Source organism: Hyla sarda, chromosome 3 (assembly GCF_029499605.1).
Source record: "Hyla sarda isolate aHylSar1 chromosome 3, aHylSar1.hap1, whole genome shotgun sequence".
Taxonomy (NCBI): domain Eukaryota; kingdom Metazoa; phylum Chordata; class Amphibia; order Anura; family Hylidae; genus Hyla; species Hyla sarda.
In genome coordinates this window covers 442052792-442073866 of record NC_079191.1, presented here as the reverse complement: position 1 = coordinate 442073866, position 21075 = coordinate 442052792, and the positions used below count along the sequence as shown (strand labels likewise).

General features: G+C 47.1%; 1 protein-coding gene and 1 pseudogene across 1 annotated transcript in view; one reads left to right on the top strand and one right to left on the bottom strand.

Moving 5' to 3' along the window:
• LOC130361092 (kinesin-like protein KIF6) overlaps positions 1 to 21075 on the bottom strand; it is a 110718-nt gene that overhangs the window by 77925 nt on the left and 11718 nt on the right. Inside the window, exon 3 of the mRNA XM_056563658.1 lies at positions 19419 to 19493. Within this exon, the coding sequence (XP_056419633.1) occupies positions 19419 to 19493 (75 nt within the window). The remainder of the gene's footprint in view (positions 1 to 19418; positions 19494 to 21075) is intronic.
• LOC130363335 (U2 spliceosomal RNA) lies at positions 4898 to 5045 on the top strand (annotated as a pseudogene).

Genomic DNA, 21075 nt, shown 5'->3' with positions numbered 1-21075 from the left:
CTCTAATGTCAGAGAAGGAAAGTGACAGCTGCTTCCCTACAATGTGAGGGAAGGGAGGTGACAGCTGTGCTACTACTAGAAAGGGGATGAAACAGCTGCACTACTGCTAGGAAAAGGAAGTGTGCTGCTGCTTCATAAGGGAAGACACAGCTGTGATGCTGCTAGGGAAAGGAAGTGACAGCTGGGGTGCTGCTAGGGAAAGGAAGTGACAGCTGGGGTGCTGCTAGGGAAAGGAAGTGACAGCTGGGGTGCTGCTAGGACAGGGAAGTAACAGCTGCACTTCTACAAGGAAAAGGAAGTGACAGCTGAGCTGCGCTAGGAAAGGCAAGTGACAGCTGCTCTCACGCTACAAAAAGGAAAGGAATGATGCATCATGTTTTATTTTAGGTATTTTGGGACAATAACATAAATAATTAATAGTTTGTGAAGGTAGATATAACCTTTAAGGTAAGAAGATCCACCAACAGTGACTGTCTTCAAGACTTGTGCTCGCCCTTGGCACCTCTGCTCTGCCAGCTTTCCTGTACAGAAAGTGAAGGATGGTTGACGCCCTAACATCTCCACCATGCTGTAATAAGAAGTGTTTCTGACACTTAGTGCAGTTAGTACCTACCCACACACCCAGCCCGGTTATTGGCCTCACATCCACCATCTGCAGTTCGTCTACACGTGGCCACTTGCTGGCATCTCCGCCGCACATCAGTATTCAGTTAGTGCGCAAAACCTTTGTTATTTGGCGATTTCCAGCCACATGTGGCCTCCGGCAGGAACATTTACATCCCAAATGTTGAAAACATACAGAAAAGTTTAGCAGCCCCTGAAAGGCTAATGACGTGTTAACACCGTATTACGGCGGTCGATGGATGCAGTGTGACGGAGACCTCAACAGTGGCTCCAAAACGGGGCAAAACCGCCCAGGTGCAGACGCGTGACGTAAGGTCACGGATTAAACGGGACAAATTGAACTCTAGGTTTATTATTAGAAAATTCCTTCCACATGAGCACAATTCTGTAAATCACAAATGAAAACAAATAAATAACAAGTACAAGCGAGTACGAGCGGTGCTGAAATAATTGTGCACCAGATGTCTGTCCAACAGCACCGGGGGGGGGGCGAAGACGAAGGGGGTTCATGTATAAAGGAGAGTTCAAGATTAGAAACAGAAAAATTGTACAGAATCGGCTGTGTGGTGTATAAAACACACAAAAACGTACAAAAGGAAAATGGCCCCCAGAGTTGTCGCACATTTCCCAAAACTATTAATAAAAGAAGAAATTTTCACCATTTATGGGGATAGCGGAAAAGGGTCTGAATGTGAACAGTGTACAGTAATCTCCTGCCATAGCAGAGCTGTCAATCACAGGGAAGACAAAATCCGCCCACACCTCCTCACACAGCAGAAGAGGAGGTTCTGTCTCCGGAGAGATGGGGAAGTCAGGGAGCTGCTGAGACAACACCACACTGACAATGAGAGGGCTACACAACTACTTGTCAGGAGAGATGATGGGGAGCTGCTGAGACAACACTACACTGACAATGAGAGGGCTACACAACTTCTTGTCAGGAGAGAGTATGGGGAGCTGCTGAGACAAGACCACACTGACAATGAGAGGGCTACACAACTACTTGTCAGGAGAGATGATGGGGAGCTGCTGAGACAACACCACACTGACAATGAGAGGGCTACACAACTACTTGTCAGAAGAGATGATGGAGATGGGGAGCTGCTGAGACACCACCACACAGACAATGAGAGGGCTACACAACTTCTTGTCAGGAGAGAGGATGGAGTTGGGGATCTGCTGAGACACCACCACACTGACAATGAGAGGGCTACACAACTTCTTGTCAGGAGAGAGTATGGGGAGCTGCTGAGACAACACCACACTGACAATGAGAGGGCTACACAACTTCTTGTCAGGAGAGAGGATGGGGAGCTGCTGAGACAACACTACACTGACAATGAGAGGGCTACACAACTTCTTGTCAGGAGAGAGGATGGGGAGCTGCTGAGACAACACCACACTGACAACGAGAGGGTTACACAACTTCTTGTCAAAAGAGAGGATGGAGATGGGGAGCTGCTGAGACAACACCACACTGACAATGTTGGTACAGGTGTATAGTGCAGGTGACGATAACCATACTTACCTGTCCCCGATCGGTGGTCCCGTTTTCCAGCTATCTTCCTCATTCGGGCGGCAGGATTGGGGCACTTGCGGAGCTTTGTGACATCACCGCCGCTGCTACCCCAAGCCTGCCCGCCGCGGGGCCCAGCAGAGAAGCAGAGAAGCGATGTCAGGAAGCTCCACCTGTGCCCTAAGCCTGCCGCCCGAACTAGGAAGATAACTGGAGAACAAGACCACGGATCGGGGACAAGTAAGTATGGTTCTCATCAGTGTCACCTGCACTGCACATCGGTACCAACAGGTTAGTGCAGTGACTATGATGACCGTGTTCCTCTGGATGCAAGTAAATAAAAAGGGAAGGACTGGGGTGCAAGAAATCGCTACTCCTGATGCCACAGAAATGTTCCTATGGAGATCGGAGATTTAGACAGTATATTGGATTTTGCTAAAATACTTCATGGTCCTGAACCTTTACACATAAAATAATAATTGCGCCTTTTTGCATAGAAATGCTCCTCCAAACTTTCCTTTTCGGTCCAAGATACCGGCGTCTAAGGGGCTCGTGTGGCAATAACCGATGGCATGCAGCTTGTTTGGATCATGTAAAATTTCCGTCTACGATCGCCAGAGCTACAAAAGCCGGGTCTCATGCGAAGCCCCCGCCGCCCCCGGCCTCATTAGACTGTACAAATAGGCTGGAACCTGACTAATAAAAAAGAAGAAGAAAAGGAAGGCGAGGGAACACTGACAGCTTTGTGGCTGCGCCGACCACGTGCGGCACCGCACCAAAGGAATCCCAGCGCGGCCCAATTGTCTATAAATGATGCGTGACAGATTTAGAACATATTAATAATAAAAAGCACCCAAGACGTCCGGTTTCCTGGATTTAGTATAGAGGAGGAGCGGGAGGATTTGGAGCCGTTTTCGGCAAGGAAGCTGTATAAATAGGGGCCGTGTCAGAAGTGGAAAGTCTCCTCTGCATTATTTATATAGAGAGGCTGTGGATACAATGAATCATCTCCCGGCCCCTGTAATGACCACGTTACCATGCGGCCCGATGGAACGCCGCATTCTGGAGGCGTCCTGACCCGGACCTTAACCCAATAACTGCTGCAGCTAGGAGAAAGTGATGCTCCTATGTGCAGGGTACCACCACAACACCTTCTATGGCTGAACCTAAAGAAACACTCTATAACAGTGGTCTCCAAAATGCGGACCTCCAGATGTTGCAAAACTACAACTCCCAGCATGCCCGGACAGCCGTTGGCTGTCCGGGCATGCTGGGAGTTGTAGTTTTGCAACATCTGGAGGGCCACAGGTTGAAGACCACTGCTCCATAAGATCTACGCTTGTGAACAGTGAATGGAAAAATACTTGGATACTAGGGATCAACCGATTATCGGTTTGGCCGATATTAGCAGCTGATATTCACGATTTTGGACGTTATCGGTATCGGCAATTACCTTGCCGATAATGCCCCGCCCCCACCGCATCCCCCACCACTGCACCGCAGCGCACCCCCCACTACCGCACCGCACCCCCCACCGCACCGCCCTGGCCAGAGACCGCCGCTGCCCCATTGCCTCCCCCATCCCCGGTTTTATAATTACCTGTTCCCGGGGTCCGCGCTACTTCTAGCTCCTGCGGCGTCCTGTGTTACGCTGTGCAATGACGAGTGATGTCCTCAACGCGACCTCACCGTCAGTGCACACAGTGACAGCTCAGGACGCCGCCGGAGCCAGAAGTCCGGGAACAGGTAATTATAAAACCGGGAATGGGGGAGGCAATGGGGCAGCGGTGGTGGCAGGGGGAGAGAAGAGAGCGGCGGCGGTCTCTGGCCAGAGGATGGGGGTGGGGTTGGACTCAGGAGGACCCCAAGACAGGCAGGGGGAGAGAAGCGGGTGGCGGCGGCGGCGGTCTCTGGCACCGCAAAAGCTGCTGTAGTTCACAGATTTAAAGCGCCCGCTATAAATCAATGATCTGCTGCGGTGTCGCCGGGGGGGCAGGATAAATAGCCGATAACTTATACTGATATTCCGGTATAAGTTATCGGCTATCGGCCTTAACCTCCACAGAGTATCGGTGTCGGCCCTAAAAAAAAAAAAATTGATATCGGTCGATCCCTATTGGATACATCAAAAAGCTAAATAATCCATCCTGACCCAACACTTCTCACAGCTGAGAGTTTGTTACATCTGACCCAGACCCATCAGCAGCATAAATCTCTTCCATGTCCAGATAGTTTGTTACAATGTGTCAGAGCAGGTAAAATGTATCAGTCCACAACACTGAAGACTGTCTACATTAAATCTGAAAAGGATTTAAAGGGGTACTCCACTGGCCAGCATGGAACTAAATGTTACGAACGCTGCGGGGGTCGGCCATGCCCCCTCCTGATGTCACGGCCACGCCCCCTCAATGCAAGTCTATGGGAGGGGGCGTGACAGCTGTCACACCCCCTCTCATAGATTTGCATTGGGGTGTGTGGCCGTGATGTCACGAGGGGGCGTGGTCGACACCACAGCATGAAAACAGCATTTGGAACATTTAGACTTCAGAATGTTTTTGCATGATTCCCACCGGAAAGGAAGTTGTTTAATCCTCTCATTGTTAGTGTGGTGTTGTGTCCAGCTTCTTGGTACCTCCTTTTTCTTTAGCCCCTCCCCTGAGTGATGACATCGCCTCTGACCAGCCCCTACAGCCTACATGACCATCACCCTCTTATACACATATATCTTTACTGGGACATTTAGAGAACAAAGAGTTCTTCGCTTCTCGGCCTATTGGCGAAGATCAAGTGTAGTATCTGTTCTTATCAGTGGTTTAGTCTTCGCCATTGATATAGGATGGGTGCTGCATGGAGGAGGCAGGTGTGCCACAAAAACAGCTCAACGGCTGCCCTAATGTGACCTGTTTCCTCCGGGTCTCGCCATGAGGTAGAGGGGTGTAAAGCCGAGGTACGTCTGTGCCTTGGGGAGTGGTGACCCTGAGGTGCCGAAACTCCCTGGGTGTTATAACTCACTGAGTGAACGCTCTGCACCATTACTCTTCACCTTGTGGCACTCACCCTTGGTATCCCGGCCTTCTGGCTAGGATCAGGGAAATTTTTATAGATCCAGCCGGATGATCGGGCAGTATATCTGCACTCATCCACTTTTTTTTTTTTGCATGTCACTGTGCCCCTTTTGCGTGTTTTTTTGTACAGAGGATTTGTCAGGGTTCGGTAGCCCTTCTGGGTGTCCCTTCTGGCGGTCTAGGGGAGGTGTGTGTGGCCATTTGGTTCCTCACCTCCCTGTAACCCCTGGGCATCTTGGCTTCGGTCAAGATGCCATCAGTATACGGCTCCTCGGCTGATACCTTGGTCAAAGCCAGGAGCATTTGCGGCCCCTTAGTAGCTTCGGCGAAAAGGGGCATCGAACCTGGATCCTTGCAGGTGCCTTTCGGCCCGGAGGTGTAGGGTAAGGTTTGTTGGGGGGCCTCTCTCCTATCGGAGAAGGGCTTAGCGATAGACCGCATCCTTTGTACACGTTTTTTTTAGTGTAACACGTTTGCACTTTTTCTTGCACTTTGGGTGATAGAGAGCACGCGCCTCGGCTCTTAAAAAAAATAAAAAATTTAGAGAACAATGAGGTGCGTTTACAGCATTCTGCCTCGTGCTGAACAATGGCATAGGCAAAGAAGCAGACACGGAAAGAATAGTCTGCGATAGTCTGCTGGGAAATTAGATGTTCTGAAGCAGCTCTGGGTAGGGAGAAGGCAGGCTGGGGGGGGGCTGTGATAAAAAGGTGAGGAAAAGCAATGCATTCTGGGAATTGTAGTGTTGAGCAAATGAATAACCAGGAAGTACAGGACTAAGACTCCTAAAACAATTGGATTTTAGGTGTTTTTAGAACTGGAGCAGACAGGACAGCAATGCTTTGTTCTTCTGGAGCATTTATGTTTTTACCTGAGTGGGAATTATGCTTTATGCCTCTAAGAGTCCTATTTATTTCAATGGACTAAGGTAGTCCACCAGTGACTATGTTTGCTCCATTTCTAAGCAAATCCTGTAACTTTGAAGAACTCAAAACCACGAGGAATCTGTGTTTTGTAATTCCGCAAAATGCTCGAAAATAGACCAAACACACTCACAAGGAGACTATGTTCAGTTCATTAGAATAAAATAATACGGCTCAGGTACACAGCAGTATATGTCAGCATACCGCTCTGCTGAGCATAGGGCACATAACACAAAATCTGCAGAAAAGAACAGAAAATCTGTATAATAAATTCCCTCCATTTTATTTTAAATTAAACAGAATAAATATAAAAAATGTGCAAAGCAAGATGCCATTTATCAGTAGTTACTATGTTAGTTTTAAAGTTAATACCTATGTTATGTACTTGTTTTCTTACATACACTGATCACCCCAAGACTTAAATTGTTAAGCTTCCATCATATTGTGACCTGGATTCACACAGACTGCATATAGGGAGGAAAGCATACAAGAAGGGCACTTCACAAAGGCTGTAAATAGGGAGGAGAGCACACATGAAGGGCACCTCAAAAAAGCTGTAAATAAGGAGGAAGGCATACAGGAAGGGCACCTAACCCAGGCTGTAAATATGGAGGAGAGCATACATGAAGGGCACCTCACCCAGGCTGTAAACAGGGAGGAAGGCATACAGGAAGGGCACCTCACCCAGGCTGCAAACAGGGAGGAAGGCATACATGAAGGGCACCTCACAAAAGCTGTAAATAAGGAGGAAGGCATACAGGAAGGGCACCTCACCCAGGCTGTAAATATGGAGGAGAGCATACATGAAGGGCATCTCACCCAAGCTGTAAACAGGGAGGAAGGCCTACATGAAGGGTATCTCACCCAGGCTGTAAACAGGGAGGAAGGCATACATGAAAGGCACCTCACCCAGGCTGGAAACAGGGAGGAAGGCATACATGAAGGGCATCTCACCCAGGCTGTAAACAGGGAGGAAGGCATACATGAAAGGCACCTCACCCAGGCTGTAAACAGGGAGGAAAGCATACATGAAGGGCATCTCACCCAGGCTGTAAACAGGGAGGAATGCATACATGAAGGGCACCTCACAAAAGCTGTAAATAAGGAGGGAGGCATACAGGAAGGGCACCTCACCCAGGCTGTAAATAGGGAGGAAGGTAAACAAGAAGGGCACCTCACCCAGGCTGTACATAGGGAGGGAGGCACACATGAAGGGCACCTCACCCAGGCTGTACATAGGGAGGGAGGCACACATGAAGGGTAGCTCACACATGCTGTAAATAGGGAGGATAGTATACCTGAAGGAAAACTCATACAGACTGTAGATAGGGGAGAGAGCATAAATTAATGGCAGCTCACACAGGCTGCAGATAGGGATGAGATAATGCAAGGAGAGCAGCTCAGGCAGGCTGTAAATAAGGAGGAGGGCATACATGGATGGCAGCTCACACAGGCTGTAGATATGAACGGGAAAATACATGAAAGGAAGCTCAGACAGGCTGTAGATAGGAAGGGAAGCATACATGTAGGGACGGTCACACAACTTTTAGATAGGGAGAAGAGCAAACAGAGGGCAGCTCACACAGGCTGTAGAGAGGGAGTCAAGCATATATGTAGGACAGGTCACACAGGCTGTAGATAGGAAGGAGAGCATACATGTGGGGCAGGTTACACAGGCTGTAGAGAGAGAGTCAAGCATATATATATATATATATATATATATATATATATATATATAGGACAAGTCACACAGGCTGAAGATAGAAATAAGCATGGAGGGCAGCTCACACAAGTTGTATATAGGGAGGCGAGTGTAAATGGATAGACAGAACAACAAGAACTGACTGGTCACTTTTCCTAACCTATGCCATTCCTCATAGGCGCCATTGCCACCAGATAATTTGTGTTATTCACTTCACCTATAAGTATTTTGCACATCTTTTTTTCCATTTAATAAGCTTTACTTATAAAGCCCCATACACCAGGGACATATGATGCCAGCAGATTACTAGTACCCAGATGCAGAACTTTACATTTCTCCACACTGAACTTCATCAGCCAAGGAGACGCCCAAACACTCAGTGAGTCCCAGTCAGCTTTGAAACTTATGGACGTCTTCCATAGACTGCGCTACATGACAAAGCTTGGTGTCATCTGCAAAAATAGAAACAGTGCTGCTAATCCCATCCTCTATGTCATTAATATTTTATTCTGGTTCCATTTTTAGCATTATATTAGCATGATGAATGGAGCCTCTGCTCTGTAGGAATCCAGTGTACAATGAAATGTGCAAAGATATAATGCGGCCAGAGACATTGTGTACTGGGGAGCTGTGGGCCGGCAGCTGCTGTGTGTCAGAATACAGCTGTGTGCACAATGCACAAGGAATGACGAGAGCGACGCACGTGATGTCAGTGCAAGCCGGGAACAACACGAAAGGGAAACCAATCACATTAGCTTCACATCAGTTCTTCAGCTCCGCTACCTGGGGCAAAACTCAACTACAACTCTTATCGTGTTCGGACAGCTGAAAAATGTTTAAAAGGGTTATACGGCCACGGCCCCTACAAACTGATGATCATGGGGGGTGGCTGGAGCCAGTGCTTTATCCATCTAACACTAATGGCCTATCCAGAAGTTTTAAAGGCTGGATACCCCTTTAAGAAAAAGTCCATTCTACTTCCCTTGGGCCCTCAGCTGCTCCTGTCTTCACCAATGTGTCCGTTTTAGAGACAACAATGTTGTGGGTTTAGATCCAAGTAACGCACAAGGAGAACAATAATGTTAAAGCCAAAGACACTTTTGTACTGAATTTTTTTATTATTATTATTTATGATTATTATTATTCATGTATTTCTTGAATGTTAAATGTAGCTCCTTTCTAACTAGTCTTCATTTTAAATTTCCTACCAGTTAGCTGTAGAGTGGAGTGTCCTTAAGGGAATCTGTCCTCCAGGGTGTAAGGAAAATCCATCAGACCAGCTTTTAGCGCAACAATGTGGGAGGGCAGCTCACACAGGCTGGGGATAGGGAGGAGAGCATACATGGAGGGCAGCTCACACAGACTGGGGATAGGGAGGAGAGCAAACATGGAGGTCAGCTCACACAGGCTGGGGATACGGAGGAGAGCAAACATGGAGGTCAGCTCACACAGGCTGGGGATAGGGAGGAGAGCATACATGGAGGACAGCTCACACAGAATATATATAGGGAGGAGAGCATACATGGAGGACAGCTCACACAGGCTGGGGATACGGAGGAGAGCATTCATGCAGGACAGCTTACAGGATATAGATAGGGAGGAGAGCATACATAGAGGATAGGACAGGTCACACAGGCTGGGGATGGGGAGGAGAGCATACATGGAGGATAGGACAGGTCACACAGGCTGGGGATAGGGAGGAGAGCGTACATGGAGGGCAGCTCACACAGGCTGGGGATAGAGAGGAGAGCATACATAGAGGACAGCTCACACAGGCTGGGGATAGAGAGGAGAGCATACATGGAGGACAGCTAACACAGGCTGAGGATAGGGAGGAGAGCATACATTGAGGTAAGCTCACACAGGCTGAGGATAGGGAGGAGAGCATACATTGAGGTCAGCTCACACAGGCTGGGGATACGGAGGAGAGCATTCATGCAGGACAGCTTACAGGATATAGATAGGGAGGAGAGCATACATAGAGGATAGGACAGGTCACACAGGCTGGGGATGGGGAGGAGAGCATACATGGAGGATAGGACAGGTCACACAGGCTGGGGATAGGGAGGAGAGCGTACATGGAGGGCAGCTCACACAGGCTGGGGATAGAGAGGAGAGCATACATAGAGGACAGCTCACACAGGCTGGGGATAGGGAGGAGAGCATACATTGAGGTCAGCTCACACAGGCTGGGGATAGGGCGGAGAGCATGCATGGAGGACAGCTCACACAGGCTGAGGATAGGGAAGAGAACATACATGGAGGACAGCTCACACAGGCTGGGATAGAGAGGAGAGCATACATGGCTGACAGCTCACACAGGATGGGGATAGGGAAGAGAGCATACATGGAGGACTGCTCACATGGGCTGTACATGGGGATGAAAGCATACATGAAGGGCAGCTGACACAGGCCATACATAAGGATGTAGAATAGGGGAGTAACCAGGTAGACTAATCTGTGTGTATGGGGATCAATTAGAAATTAGCAATAGATAATAAAATACAGCTTTCATTCAAACAAACATAAAATATTAGTGCATAACAAGTGTAGTTACAATTGGCCACAGATATTGGCCTACCACTCTGACCCGGTCTATGCTGACCCTGCTAACGCACAAGGCCCCCTACCTATTACTGCAGGGAGGCCCTCCTTGCGACGGCCAGCCTGCAACCAGTACCTCCTATCTTACCCTAGTGTAAGAACAAGACAGGAGGGTTTTAGGTCAACAGTGGTATGTAGTTAATAAACCTCCAATCCACTGGTGAAGATAGATATGTTGCAGTATACAGATAACACAATTTAGTAATACTTGCAAACAACAATTGCATCAATACCCAACGCGTCAGGGAGTGGTGCATATGGGTGCAGATGAGCAGAGGAGGTATTGACATCTGCGACCGCTTTCTCACTCAGATTATTTGAGGTGGTATGTAGGAGATTCTTGTATACAATGCCCAATGATAAATATGGACCTAGGTGATCGTTCCAGGTAAAGCCACCGAAATTCTCAAAAGTAAAAGAGGCTCTGATAGATTATCATTCCATTTGTGATACACGGTATGATGTCACCTTTGATAGTAGGTGTACATTAATATTGTCCATAAGATTATGTATAGTCTATCCAGGTGCCAAAATTAGGCTTCCCTTTGCTGCATTGCCGTGCTTTTAAGGTCCTGTGAGGAGTATGAGGTCCCTTGAAAGAAGGATACTGATGTCCGGGGCAATTTTGAGATACGGTGCAGCGTGCGGGCAATCCCAGGTCCGGGCATATGGGATAGAGAGGAGAGCATACATGGCTGACAGCTCACACAGGATGGGGATAGGGAAGAGAGCATACATGGAGGACTGCTCACATGGGCTGTACATAGGGATGAAAGCATACATGAAGGGCAGCTGACACAGGCCATACATAAGGATGAGAGCCTATATAGAGCCTATAATCTGGCAGCTGTTCACCCACACTAAACCCAGTAACGTAAGAGCCCAGTGATGAGGAAGGGGTGCTGCGCTATTGGGAATAGGTAGGGAGTGTACATGGAGGACAGCTCATACAGGCTGTAGATAGGGAGGACAGAGTACATAAGGGCAGATCAAAAAAGCTAAAGTTAGGGAGAAAAGCAGATACAAGGCAGTCTACAGGGGAGAATTATATGGGATGTGTACAACTGCAGAGAGAAAGCAGAAGTGGCAAAGTAAACTCCAGAACTCACGTCCAGCATATATTACAGGGAGGGCACCGCCGCATGAGAAGTATCTATCGCTAGAAGTCAGCTGCAAACTGCATATCAAGGTGTCTGAGAATAAAGTAAGGGATAAAGACTGCAGTTAGTGAAGTATTACAAGGAGTTACAAATGTTGCATATGGAATTTTTTTATATGTTATGGTGTCCATAGCATAAACCCAAAGAGACAAGAAACTAGGGATGTCCAGATACAGATACTGGACATTAGCACGAGTACTTGTACTAATCCAATACCTTCCGGTACCGAATCCAATACCTTCCCGATACCTAATCCAATAACCTGCTGGTATCTTGGAGGTGCCCTGTGCTATTCAGGGTGCGTCAGAGCCGGGACCTGTGGCTAATGGCGAACATCACCCATCGCGATGATGTCCGACATTAACCCTTTAGACGCCGCAATCAAAGTTTATGGTGGCATCCAAAAGTCCTGAAGTTACCTGCTGGTAGCTCAGGGATGCTGATCGGGATCAATGTGCTCCGTGCCGTCCGATCGTCGCTCCTATACCGGAGCCAACCATGACCAGGCAGTAGTAAATGAGTGCCGATAACATTGATTAATGTGCATTGACCAGTGTATGCAATCTACAGATTACATGTAATAGTCCCCTATGGGGACTAAAAAATTGCGAAGATAAATGTGTAAAAAAAAAAAGTTTTTTTTTTTTTTAATAAATGTGAATTAACCCCTTCCCTAATAAACGTTGGAATCACCCCCTTTTCAAAAAAGTTTAAATAAATAAAAAACTTTTATTAATATAAAAAAAAAAAAAAGACCTTTCTCTAATAAAAACTGAAAAAACCCAATTTTTTCCCCATTTACAAGTAACAGGAGTATATTTGGGATAGCTATGGAATCAATATATGTTGTTTCTGTAGTGAGTTGCGGTCACCAAATTGTGCACTGCACCTCATGTACAAACTGTAATACACCGGCAAAATGACGACAGATCATAGAAGTATTTCATGGTGCAGAAAGCATTAGCATTTCTCCATATTGTGAAGAGCCAAGAAAGGAGTGGTGACCCGAAAGGGATGAGGGATTCAATACAGTGGTCCCTCAAGTTACAATATTAAAAGGGGTTATCCAGGAAAAAGACTTTTTTATATATATATCAACTGGCTCCAGAAAGTTAAACAGATTTGTAAATTACTTCTATTAAAAAATCTTAATCCTTTCAGTACTTATGAGCTTCTGAAGTTAAGGTTGTTCTTTCCTGTCTAAGTGCACTCTGATGACACCTGTCTCGGGAACCGCCCAGTTTAGAAGCAAATCCCCATAGCAAACCTCTTCTAAACTGGGCGGTTCCCGAGACAGGTGTCATCAGAGAGAACTTAGACAGAAAACAACAACCTTAACTTCAAAAGCTCATAAGTACTGAAAGGATTAAGATTTTTTAATAGAAGTAATTTACATATCTGTTTAACTTTCTGGAGCCAGTTGATATATATAAAAAAAGTTTTTGCCTGGAATACCCCTTTAATTTGTTCCAGGACGACCATTGTATGTGGAAACCATTGTATGTTGAGACCATAGCTCTATGGAAACCTGGTAATTGGTTCTAAAGGCACCAAAATGTCATCCAAAAATAGGAAAAAAAGTGAGGATTAAAGAAAAATAAGTCGATAACTAATATAGATAAAGCAAATCTTTACATATAAAAGTAATAAAGATCTGCTGGAAGCTGTAATCACTGTCTATGTCAGTGTTTACCAACCAGGGTGCCTCCAGCTGTTGCAAAACTACAACTCCCAGCATGCCCGGACAGCCGTTGGCTGTCCGGGCATGCTGGGAGTTGTAGTTTTGCAACAGCTGGAGGCACCCTGGTTGGGAAACAATGGTTTATGTAGAGGACAGGAGCTTCTTCAGGGTCCCAAATGGAGCCGCCCTTACTTGGTGTCCAAAAGGAGCAGCTAACCCTGGCACAGGTAAGGAGTAGTAAGGAACTTGTAGTTCCTCCCTGTACTGTAGGGGGCGCTACCAGACACCAGTCAGTGCTTGTACTTCAGTAATAGTGGTGATTTACCAGTAAACTGCCCATTCTGATTGGTTAGTTCCTCCAGTTGTGACACGTTTCACAGATCTGGACTGTCAGTACATTGTATGTTGAGTCTGGTTTCAAGTTACAATGGTCCAGAAAAGACCATTGTATGTTGAAACTATTGTATGTTGAGGCCATTGTAAGTTGAGGGATCACCGTATATGTGACTTCAGGTGCAAAGTGTGTAACGCGTTTCATGCGTTATAATGCCTCGGCTTCAGAATTACCGTGACCTCGGCTTCAAAAGCGATTAGATTCTGGCCCCTCAACACAGGGATTGATCCAAATGTCCGTGTCAAGTCGCAAAGAACAGAAAACAATGTTCTGTTATGAAAAACAATCGGCCTGGTCAGAACAACTTCGAGCCTTGCGCAAGACTTGAATCCCGTCCTAGATGTATAATAAAAGCTTCTGACCGCACTTAACTAAACAGCATTAGAGGCGCTGGGAGCGGAGTGAGCGCCCGACCTGCAGCCCCCAGTCATCCCAGCTTGTAATGAACCTATTTACAGCCCCTTCGCTGTGCAATATAATGTAATGGCGCAAATATCGGTGGAGCTAGTACGGCTTTCAGATCCCAATCATTGGGCTGTCCATATTCTGCACACTCACCACCACTAGTTCTACAGCTGCATCCATGTTTTATGACTGTAACTGGGTCATGTGATAACCAGTCTGATTCACAAAAATATAAAATAATTTTTTTTTATAATCCAGCATTAGAAAAACTAATTTCTTCAAACGACTGTAGCATATATGTCCTCAGGTTGTCCTCAGGTTCCATTTAAGCCAAGTTGTAGCCCCAGAAAACCTGAGGACAGGTATGGGGATGGTTTTGGGAGAAATTAGCTCTGTTTTTTTTATTGCTGGATAACCACTTTAGAGGAAGGTCGTATTTGACGCTGCGGATGCGCTACTGACCATCCCTAAAGCGACCCCCCTGCTGTGGCCGTGCCTCCTGCTTAGCCGCAATCCGCAATCCCTGTGTATCTGCTCATAGCAGCGGATCGCGGCTACGAGCAGACAAAGCAGTACGCACAGGCACAGCAGGATGTACACGGTCAGTAGCACATCCACAGTATCAAATACGCAGCGGATGCGCTGTGTGTGACCCTACCCTTAAAAGGGATACTCCGCCCCTAGACATCTTATCCCCTATCCAAAGACTTGTGCGGGGCAGAGGCTTGTGACATCAAAGGTCACACCCCACTAGTGATGTCACGGCCACGCCCCCCTCAATGCAAGTCCATGGGAGGGGGCGTGATGTCACGAGCCTCCGGCGCTGCACCCTACGCTCTTAACAAACGCCAGGTGCAGTAGGGAGATCGTGGGGGTCCCGCCGCTGGGGCGGAGTACCCCTTTAATGTGTCAGTCCTTGGTAAGCTGACTTCCTATGAAGAACAGGATGACATCACCACCAATCAGGTGTTATTTAAAGAAATTGTGCAAACTGCAGTAAAAAAATTGCATCATTTTTTGCAGCCATTTTGTAAAGACTTCTTGAAATCTTCATAAAACACCTCAGTTGTGATTATAGCTCTAATCACTTTCTTCTCATGGTAATATTTCTCTTTAAAATAAATAAATAAATAAAAGGCACTGTGAATAAGAAAAGACATCAAATCTGCACATAATGTGAACTGACCTCAACCCACCTATGAGTCTAATCAATTCACCTGGGTGAGCTCCAGCAGCCTAATTAGATGATAGCATGCAGTGATCAAACACCACACCCTCTCACTGCAAAGCCAAAGGATTCATAGGAAATGTAGGCAACATTAGGAAATCATTTCAGTGATGGAATTATATTCAGTATGGCTGAAAATCCTATGCCTGCCACATCAGCTAAAGCAAGTAAGCACAAGGCATACACAAGAAGAAACGATTACTTGGGCATTTGTCCGTTGCCCACAAGCTTTGGAAACAGATTTATGGAAAAGGGGTTATGCTGCAGAGTGGAGCTCAATCCTGCAGCATAGGAGTCTCAGCACTAAGAGATAGAAGCGCTTCCTCTAAAGATTGAAGACAGACGTGAGTATGGGGGGGGGGGGCGGGGATGGTCTTAGGAACGAGCTTGGGAAAGAGTTTGAAAATAACGTGACAATTTCCTCCTTACATCATGTTACAATATAATAAATTTGGTGCATCCGATACCAGCAAGAAGAGAAAAAATGCAAGTGGAGTAAGAAAAGGAGTGAAAGGGGAACACAAATGATAAATTCCCCACAAAATCTCGGGAATGGGGATTAGCTGCGGCTCTTCCCGGCTCCTCGGTGACTGTAGCCGGCAGCCGAGCACCATCACCGCGCTCCTTTTGGCATTGTTTACGCGAGACCGAGGCAGCTGTTGGCAGATAGGCTCCATGTGCTCGTCCTGGGCGCTCGCTCAGATGCGAACTTTGATCGCCTTCCGCCTCTTGTTTGCCCATCAAGGTACAATCCAGGCACGCCATTAAAATGTCTCCGGCTTGGTTGGCACGGGATGCTTGGCTACTACACACCAGCCTTGTGTTTTCCATCAAGCTCTTGGTTCCGCTTATCTAGGAAGTGTATCTGATGTCATACGGGGAGGAGGGGGGGCATCAGTCCGGAATCTCGAATCGTGCCGGCTCGCATTACTTGTAATAATATGTATTTGTGCCTGTTTTATTGGAACGTGCAGAGCGTCCGTGTAACTCTTGGAAGGTTTATCCTATGATACATGAAACTTACGTGTGAGATCCGCTGTGAGCAGAATTGTGAAACATGGAGGTCGCGGTCACTGCGGTAGGGATATTAGGACGATAATACCCACCCGTAAGACAACGCCAAAAAATCTTTATTAGCACAATAACACGATGTTAAAAACACAAAGTGAACCTGTCAGGAGGAAAACATGGGTGTAAATAAAGTACATGGCTGGATAGGATTAGTCACCAGGATTCTGGGCATAGGTCATCTCTATATTGCTTTCCAGTGCAGAGAAATTGGCCTTTTTTTATTATGCAAATGAGGCTTAAAAGGAATACTATTATGCAGGACAACTTCTCACCTATGAAAATGATAAGGGAAAAGTGTCTGATCGCGGGGGGGATTCGAAAGCTGGGACGCTCGCGATCTACTGCACGGGACCCTGGCTCTCCCTGGGAACGGCGAATGACTACCCCCGAATTAACGGGGTACTCCACTGGCCAGGGTTCAGAAGTAAATGTTCCGAACGCCGTTTTCGCGGTGCGGAGGTCAGCCACGCCACTCATTACATCACAGCCACGCCCCCTCAATGCAAGTCTATAGGAGGGGGCATGACTGCCGTCATGCCCCCTCCCATAGACTTGCATTGAGGGGCGTGGCTGTGATGTCACGAGGGGTGTGGCTGACTCCAGCAGCGCAAAAACAGCTTTTGGAACATTTACTTCTGAACGCTGACCAGTGGAATACCCCTTTAAGTGGAGGCCAACACGGCCCCTCCATGTATCTTTATGGGAGAGCCGTACATACAGCATTCGGCTATCTCTGGTTCTCCCATAGAAATACATAGAGGGGGCGTGTCAGGGTCTGCTTCATGCGGGGGTCGACATGCTCCATTTCTGGGGAGAGACAGGGTTCCAAGCAGGAGATCGCAGAGGATAGGGGGTTAACATTTTCTTCACGCTAGTACTCCTTTTGGTACCTAGAGGGCATTTCCAAACACAGTAAAAGCCCAGCTATGTCCAGTCCATGTTCTCGTTATGTAGGGGCTGTCAGTCAATCAGTGCAGGCGGATGGAAGTGGGCCAGGGGCATTGATAAAGAGAATTTTTTGGAATGTGAGCAATGTAAAAAATAAAAAAATAAAAATCACAATTGGGGGGGGGGGGGTCTTTGTTCTTACAGCTTTCAGCATGCAGGATAAATTAGGAGTAATATTTATGTAAGTCATTACTATACAAAATCGACAGTTTTTAAGCGTTTTACTACTTTTGCACAGAAAGAAGTTTTTGTGTCACTAGTCAAAACTTTTTGTTTATTGAGTTATGTGAGGTCTTGTTAGATGCAGGACGTGTTTACATTTCCATTTTAGAGCACATCAATATGTTTGATCTTTGTCAGAACTAGTTCAAATATAGCATAGGAGGGCAGAGTCCTGATCTTCCACCAAAAATGTATTACATCATAAACAGTTAGAGTAGACCCTTCGTCAGGTATAGATGCCCACTATCCATCACCTGCCCAATACCATCCCTACAGTGATCATGGTGGGGGCAGCATCATGTATGGAGGAAACCAGGCACTGCCCATCACCTGCCCAATACCATCCCTACAGTGATCATGGTGGGGGCAGCATCATGTCTGGAGGAAACCAGGCACTGCCCATCACCTGCCCAATACCATCCCTACAGTGATCATGGTGGGGGCAGCATCATGTCTGGAGGAAACCAGGCACTATCCATCACCTGCCCAATACCATCCCTACAGTGATCATGGTGGAGGCAGCATCATGTCTGGGGGAAACCAGGCACTGCCCATCACTTGCCCAATACCATCCCTACAGTGATCATGGTGGGGGCAGCATCATGTCTGGGGGAAACCAGGCACTGCCCATCACCTGCCCAATACCATCCCTACAGTGATCATGGTGGGGGCAGCATCATGTCTGGAGGAAACCAGGCACTATCCATCACCTGCCCAATACCATCCCTACAGTGATCATGGTGGAGGCAGCATCATGTCTGGGGGAAACCAGGCATTGCCCATCACCTGCCCAATACTATCCCTACAGTGATCATGGTGGGGGCAGCATCATGTCTGGAGGAAACCATGCACTGCCCATCATTTGTCCAATATCATCCCTACAGTGATCATGGTGGGGGCAGCATCATGTCTGGAGGAAACCAGGCACTGCCCATTACCTGCCCAATACCATCCCTACAGTGATCATGGTGGGGGCAGCATCATGTCTGGAGGAAACCAGGCACTGCCCATCACCTGCCCAATACCATCCCTACAGTGATCATGGTGGGGGCAGCATCATGTCTGGAGGAAACCAGGTACTGCCCATCACCTGCCCAATACCATCCCTACAGTGATCATGGTGGGGGCATCATGTCTGGAGGAAACCAGGCACTGCCCATCACCTGCCCAATACCATCCCTACAGAAAAGTATGGTGGGGGCAGCATTATGCTGGGGGGGGGAAGGGAGACTGTCCAGGGTTAAGTGAAAACCGAATGGAGCAAAGTACAGAGATATTCTTAATGAAAACCATCCAGAGCGCTCTGGATCTCAGACTGGGCAGAAGGTTCACCGTCCAACAAGACAATGACCTTGAGTGGCCCAGCCAGAGCCTGAACCAAATGGAACATCTCTGGAGAGACCTAAAAATGGCTTCCTACAATGGTCCCCATCTAACCTGAAGGGGCATGAGAGGATCTGCAGAGAAAAATGGCCAAAAATCCCCAAATCCAGGTGTGTAAACCTTGTGGCCTCATCCCCAAGAAGACCGGAAGCTGGAATAGCTGCCAAAGGGGCTTCAACTAAGTCCTGAATTAAGGATATGAATACTAATGTCCATGCAAAATTTTTATTTTTAATAAATTTGCACAAATCTTTAATCATTCTGTTTCTACTTTGTCATTATGGGGCATTGAGAGCAGAAAGATCGGAAGCACAAGGAGGAACAGAACAAAAAGTGACAAAGTCGCAGTTCCTGTTTTTTATTTTGGATTGTCCATGCCAGACAAGTTGATACCATAACTATGGCTGGATGACAAATTCTGCCCCTTCTTAAAGCGGCCGTGCATCTCTATGTCCAGCACAGATCTCACAGCTCGCAGCGCAGTCACCTTACCTTTCAGCTACCGGCTTTGCGATGCTTTCAAATACGGTTTCTTGCTTTGTTTCTTGGTCAAAAGTCTCCTGAAACCTGCAAAATATCCAAGAATTAGGAGCTTTTAGCACCTCTGAGTGTGAAACAGAGCTCAATTCATAACCCCAATGTTTCTGTAGAGAACCCCCCTCCTCCCCAGGACTCATAAACCGGCTGCAGAATGAAACAAAGTCGCCCTGTGTTCTGCCTGAGCACTTGGACTATTGTTAGTAAATTGATGGCTGAGATTAGTTCTCGGTAGTAAAAAAATCCAGTGAAAAATGTATCAATGTGGAATTTATTTAGTACATTCATAAAACATTGTGGGGAGAGAGCGGCCGGTCCGCGCCCTGCGCCAGGTGCGTGCATGGCCCCTATGGCTGGTAGTGTATATACAGCGCCCGACTGAACACTGCGCGGAAATTAAACACATTTGTGGGCGCAGAAACCGGCGATTGTTTGATTTTTGCGGTCGCTGCGAGATGATCAATCACCTGGAAGGTAAAGTCCTAGGAATTATAGAACATTTCCCACTAAAGTCAATAAATGACCTGGAAAAAGTAGTCCCCAAGTTTATACTGGTGCAGATTCCATACATATGCTGGGATAAAATGCCAACTGTGGACCTCTATAAGTCACAAAAACTACAACTCCCAGCATGCCCAGATAACCACTGCACTAGAGCTTGTGCAAGCTTGTGGATTAATAGAGATATCCCTGGTGGTCTAGACTGGTGGGTTAATAAGGATATCCATGGTGGTCTAGGCTGGTGGATTAATAGAGATATCCCTGGTGGTCTAGGCTGGTGGGTTAGTGGAGATATTCCTGGTGGGTTAGTGGAGATATCCCTGGTGGTTTAGGCTGGTGGGTTAGTGGAGATTTTCCTGGTTATCTAGGCTGGTGGGTTAATAGAGAAATCCCAGGTGGTCTAGGCTGGTGGGTTAACAGGGATATCCATGGTGGTCTAGGCTGGTGGGTTTATAGAGATATCCTTGGTGGTCTAGGCTGGTGGGATAGTAGAGATATCCATGGGGGTCTGGGACAGTGGGTTTATAGAGATCCCTGGTGGTCAAGGCTGGCAGGTTAACAGAGATATCCCTGGTGGTCTAGGCTGGAGGGTTAGTGGAGATATCCCTGGTGGTCTAGGCTGGTGGGTTGAGAGAGATATCCATGGTGGTCTAGGCTGATAGATTAATAGATATATCGATGGTGATCTAGGCTGTTGGGTTAATAGAGATAACCATGGGGGCCTAGGCTGGTGGATTAGTAGAAATATCCATGGTATACCGTACCCCTGCATTTTTGCATAAAATCTGTGTTCGCCCGGATTCCTGCTGTCCCCGCTGCTCTCTGCCAGATGCTCATCTGTTACATGTTATGTGAGAATGTACCCGTCTTGGTAGATTTTGGAATGATGTGGGGCAACTGATCCAGAGAGTGTACAATTGTCCGCTGTCCTTGACGGCTCTAACATGTATATTGGGCTACTTCAATGGGTTGGATGAGGATAGTGGATTGTATCTTGGTATTAGTCAGATTTTATACCAAGCCCGCAAGTTAATTGCTCAACACTGGTTGCGTCCTGTTCCTCCTACTATCGCTGAACTCATTACTAAGCTTAATCATATTATCAGGCTGG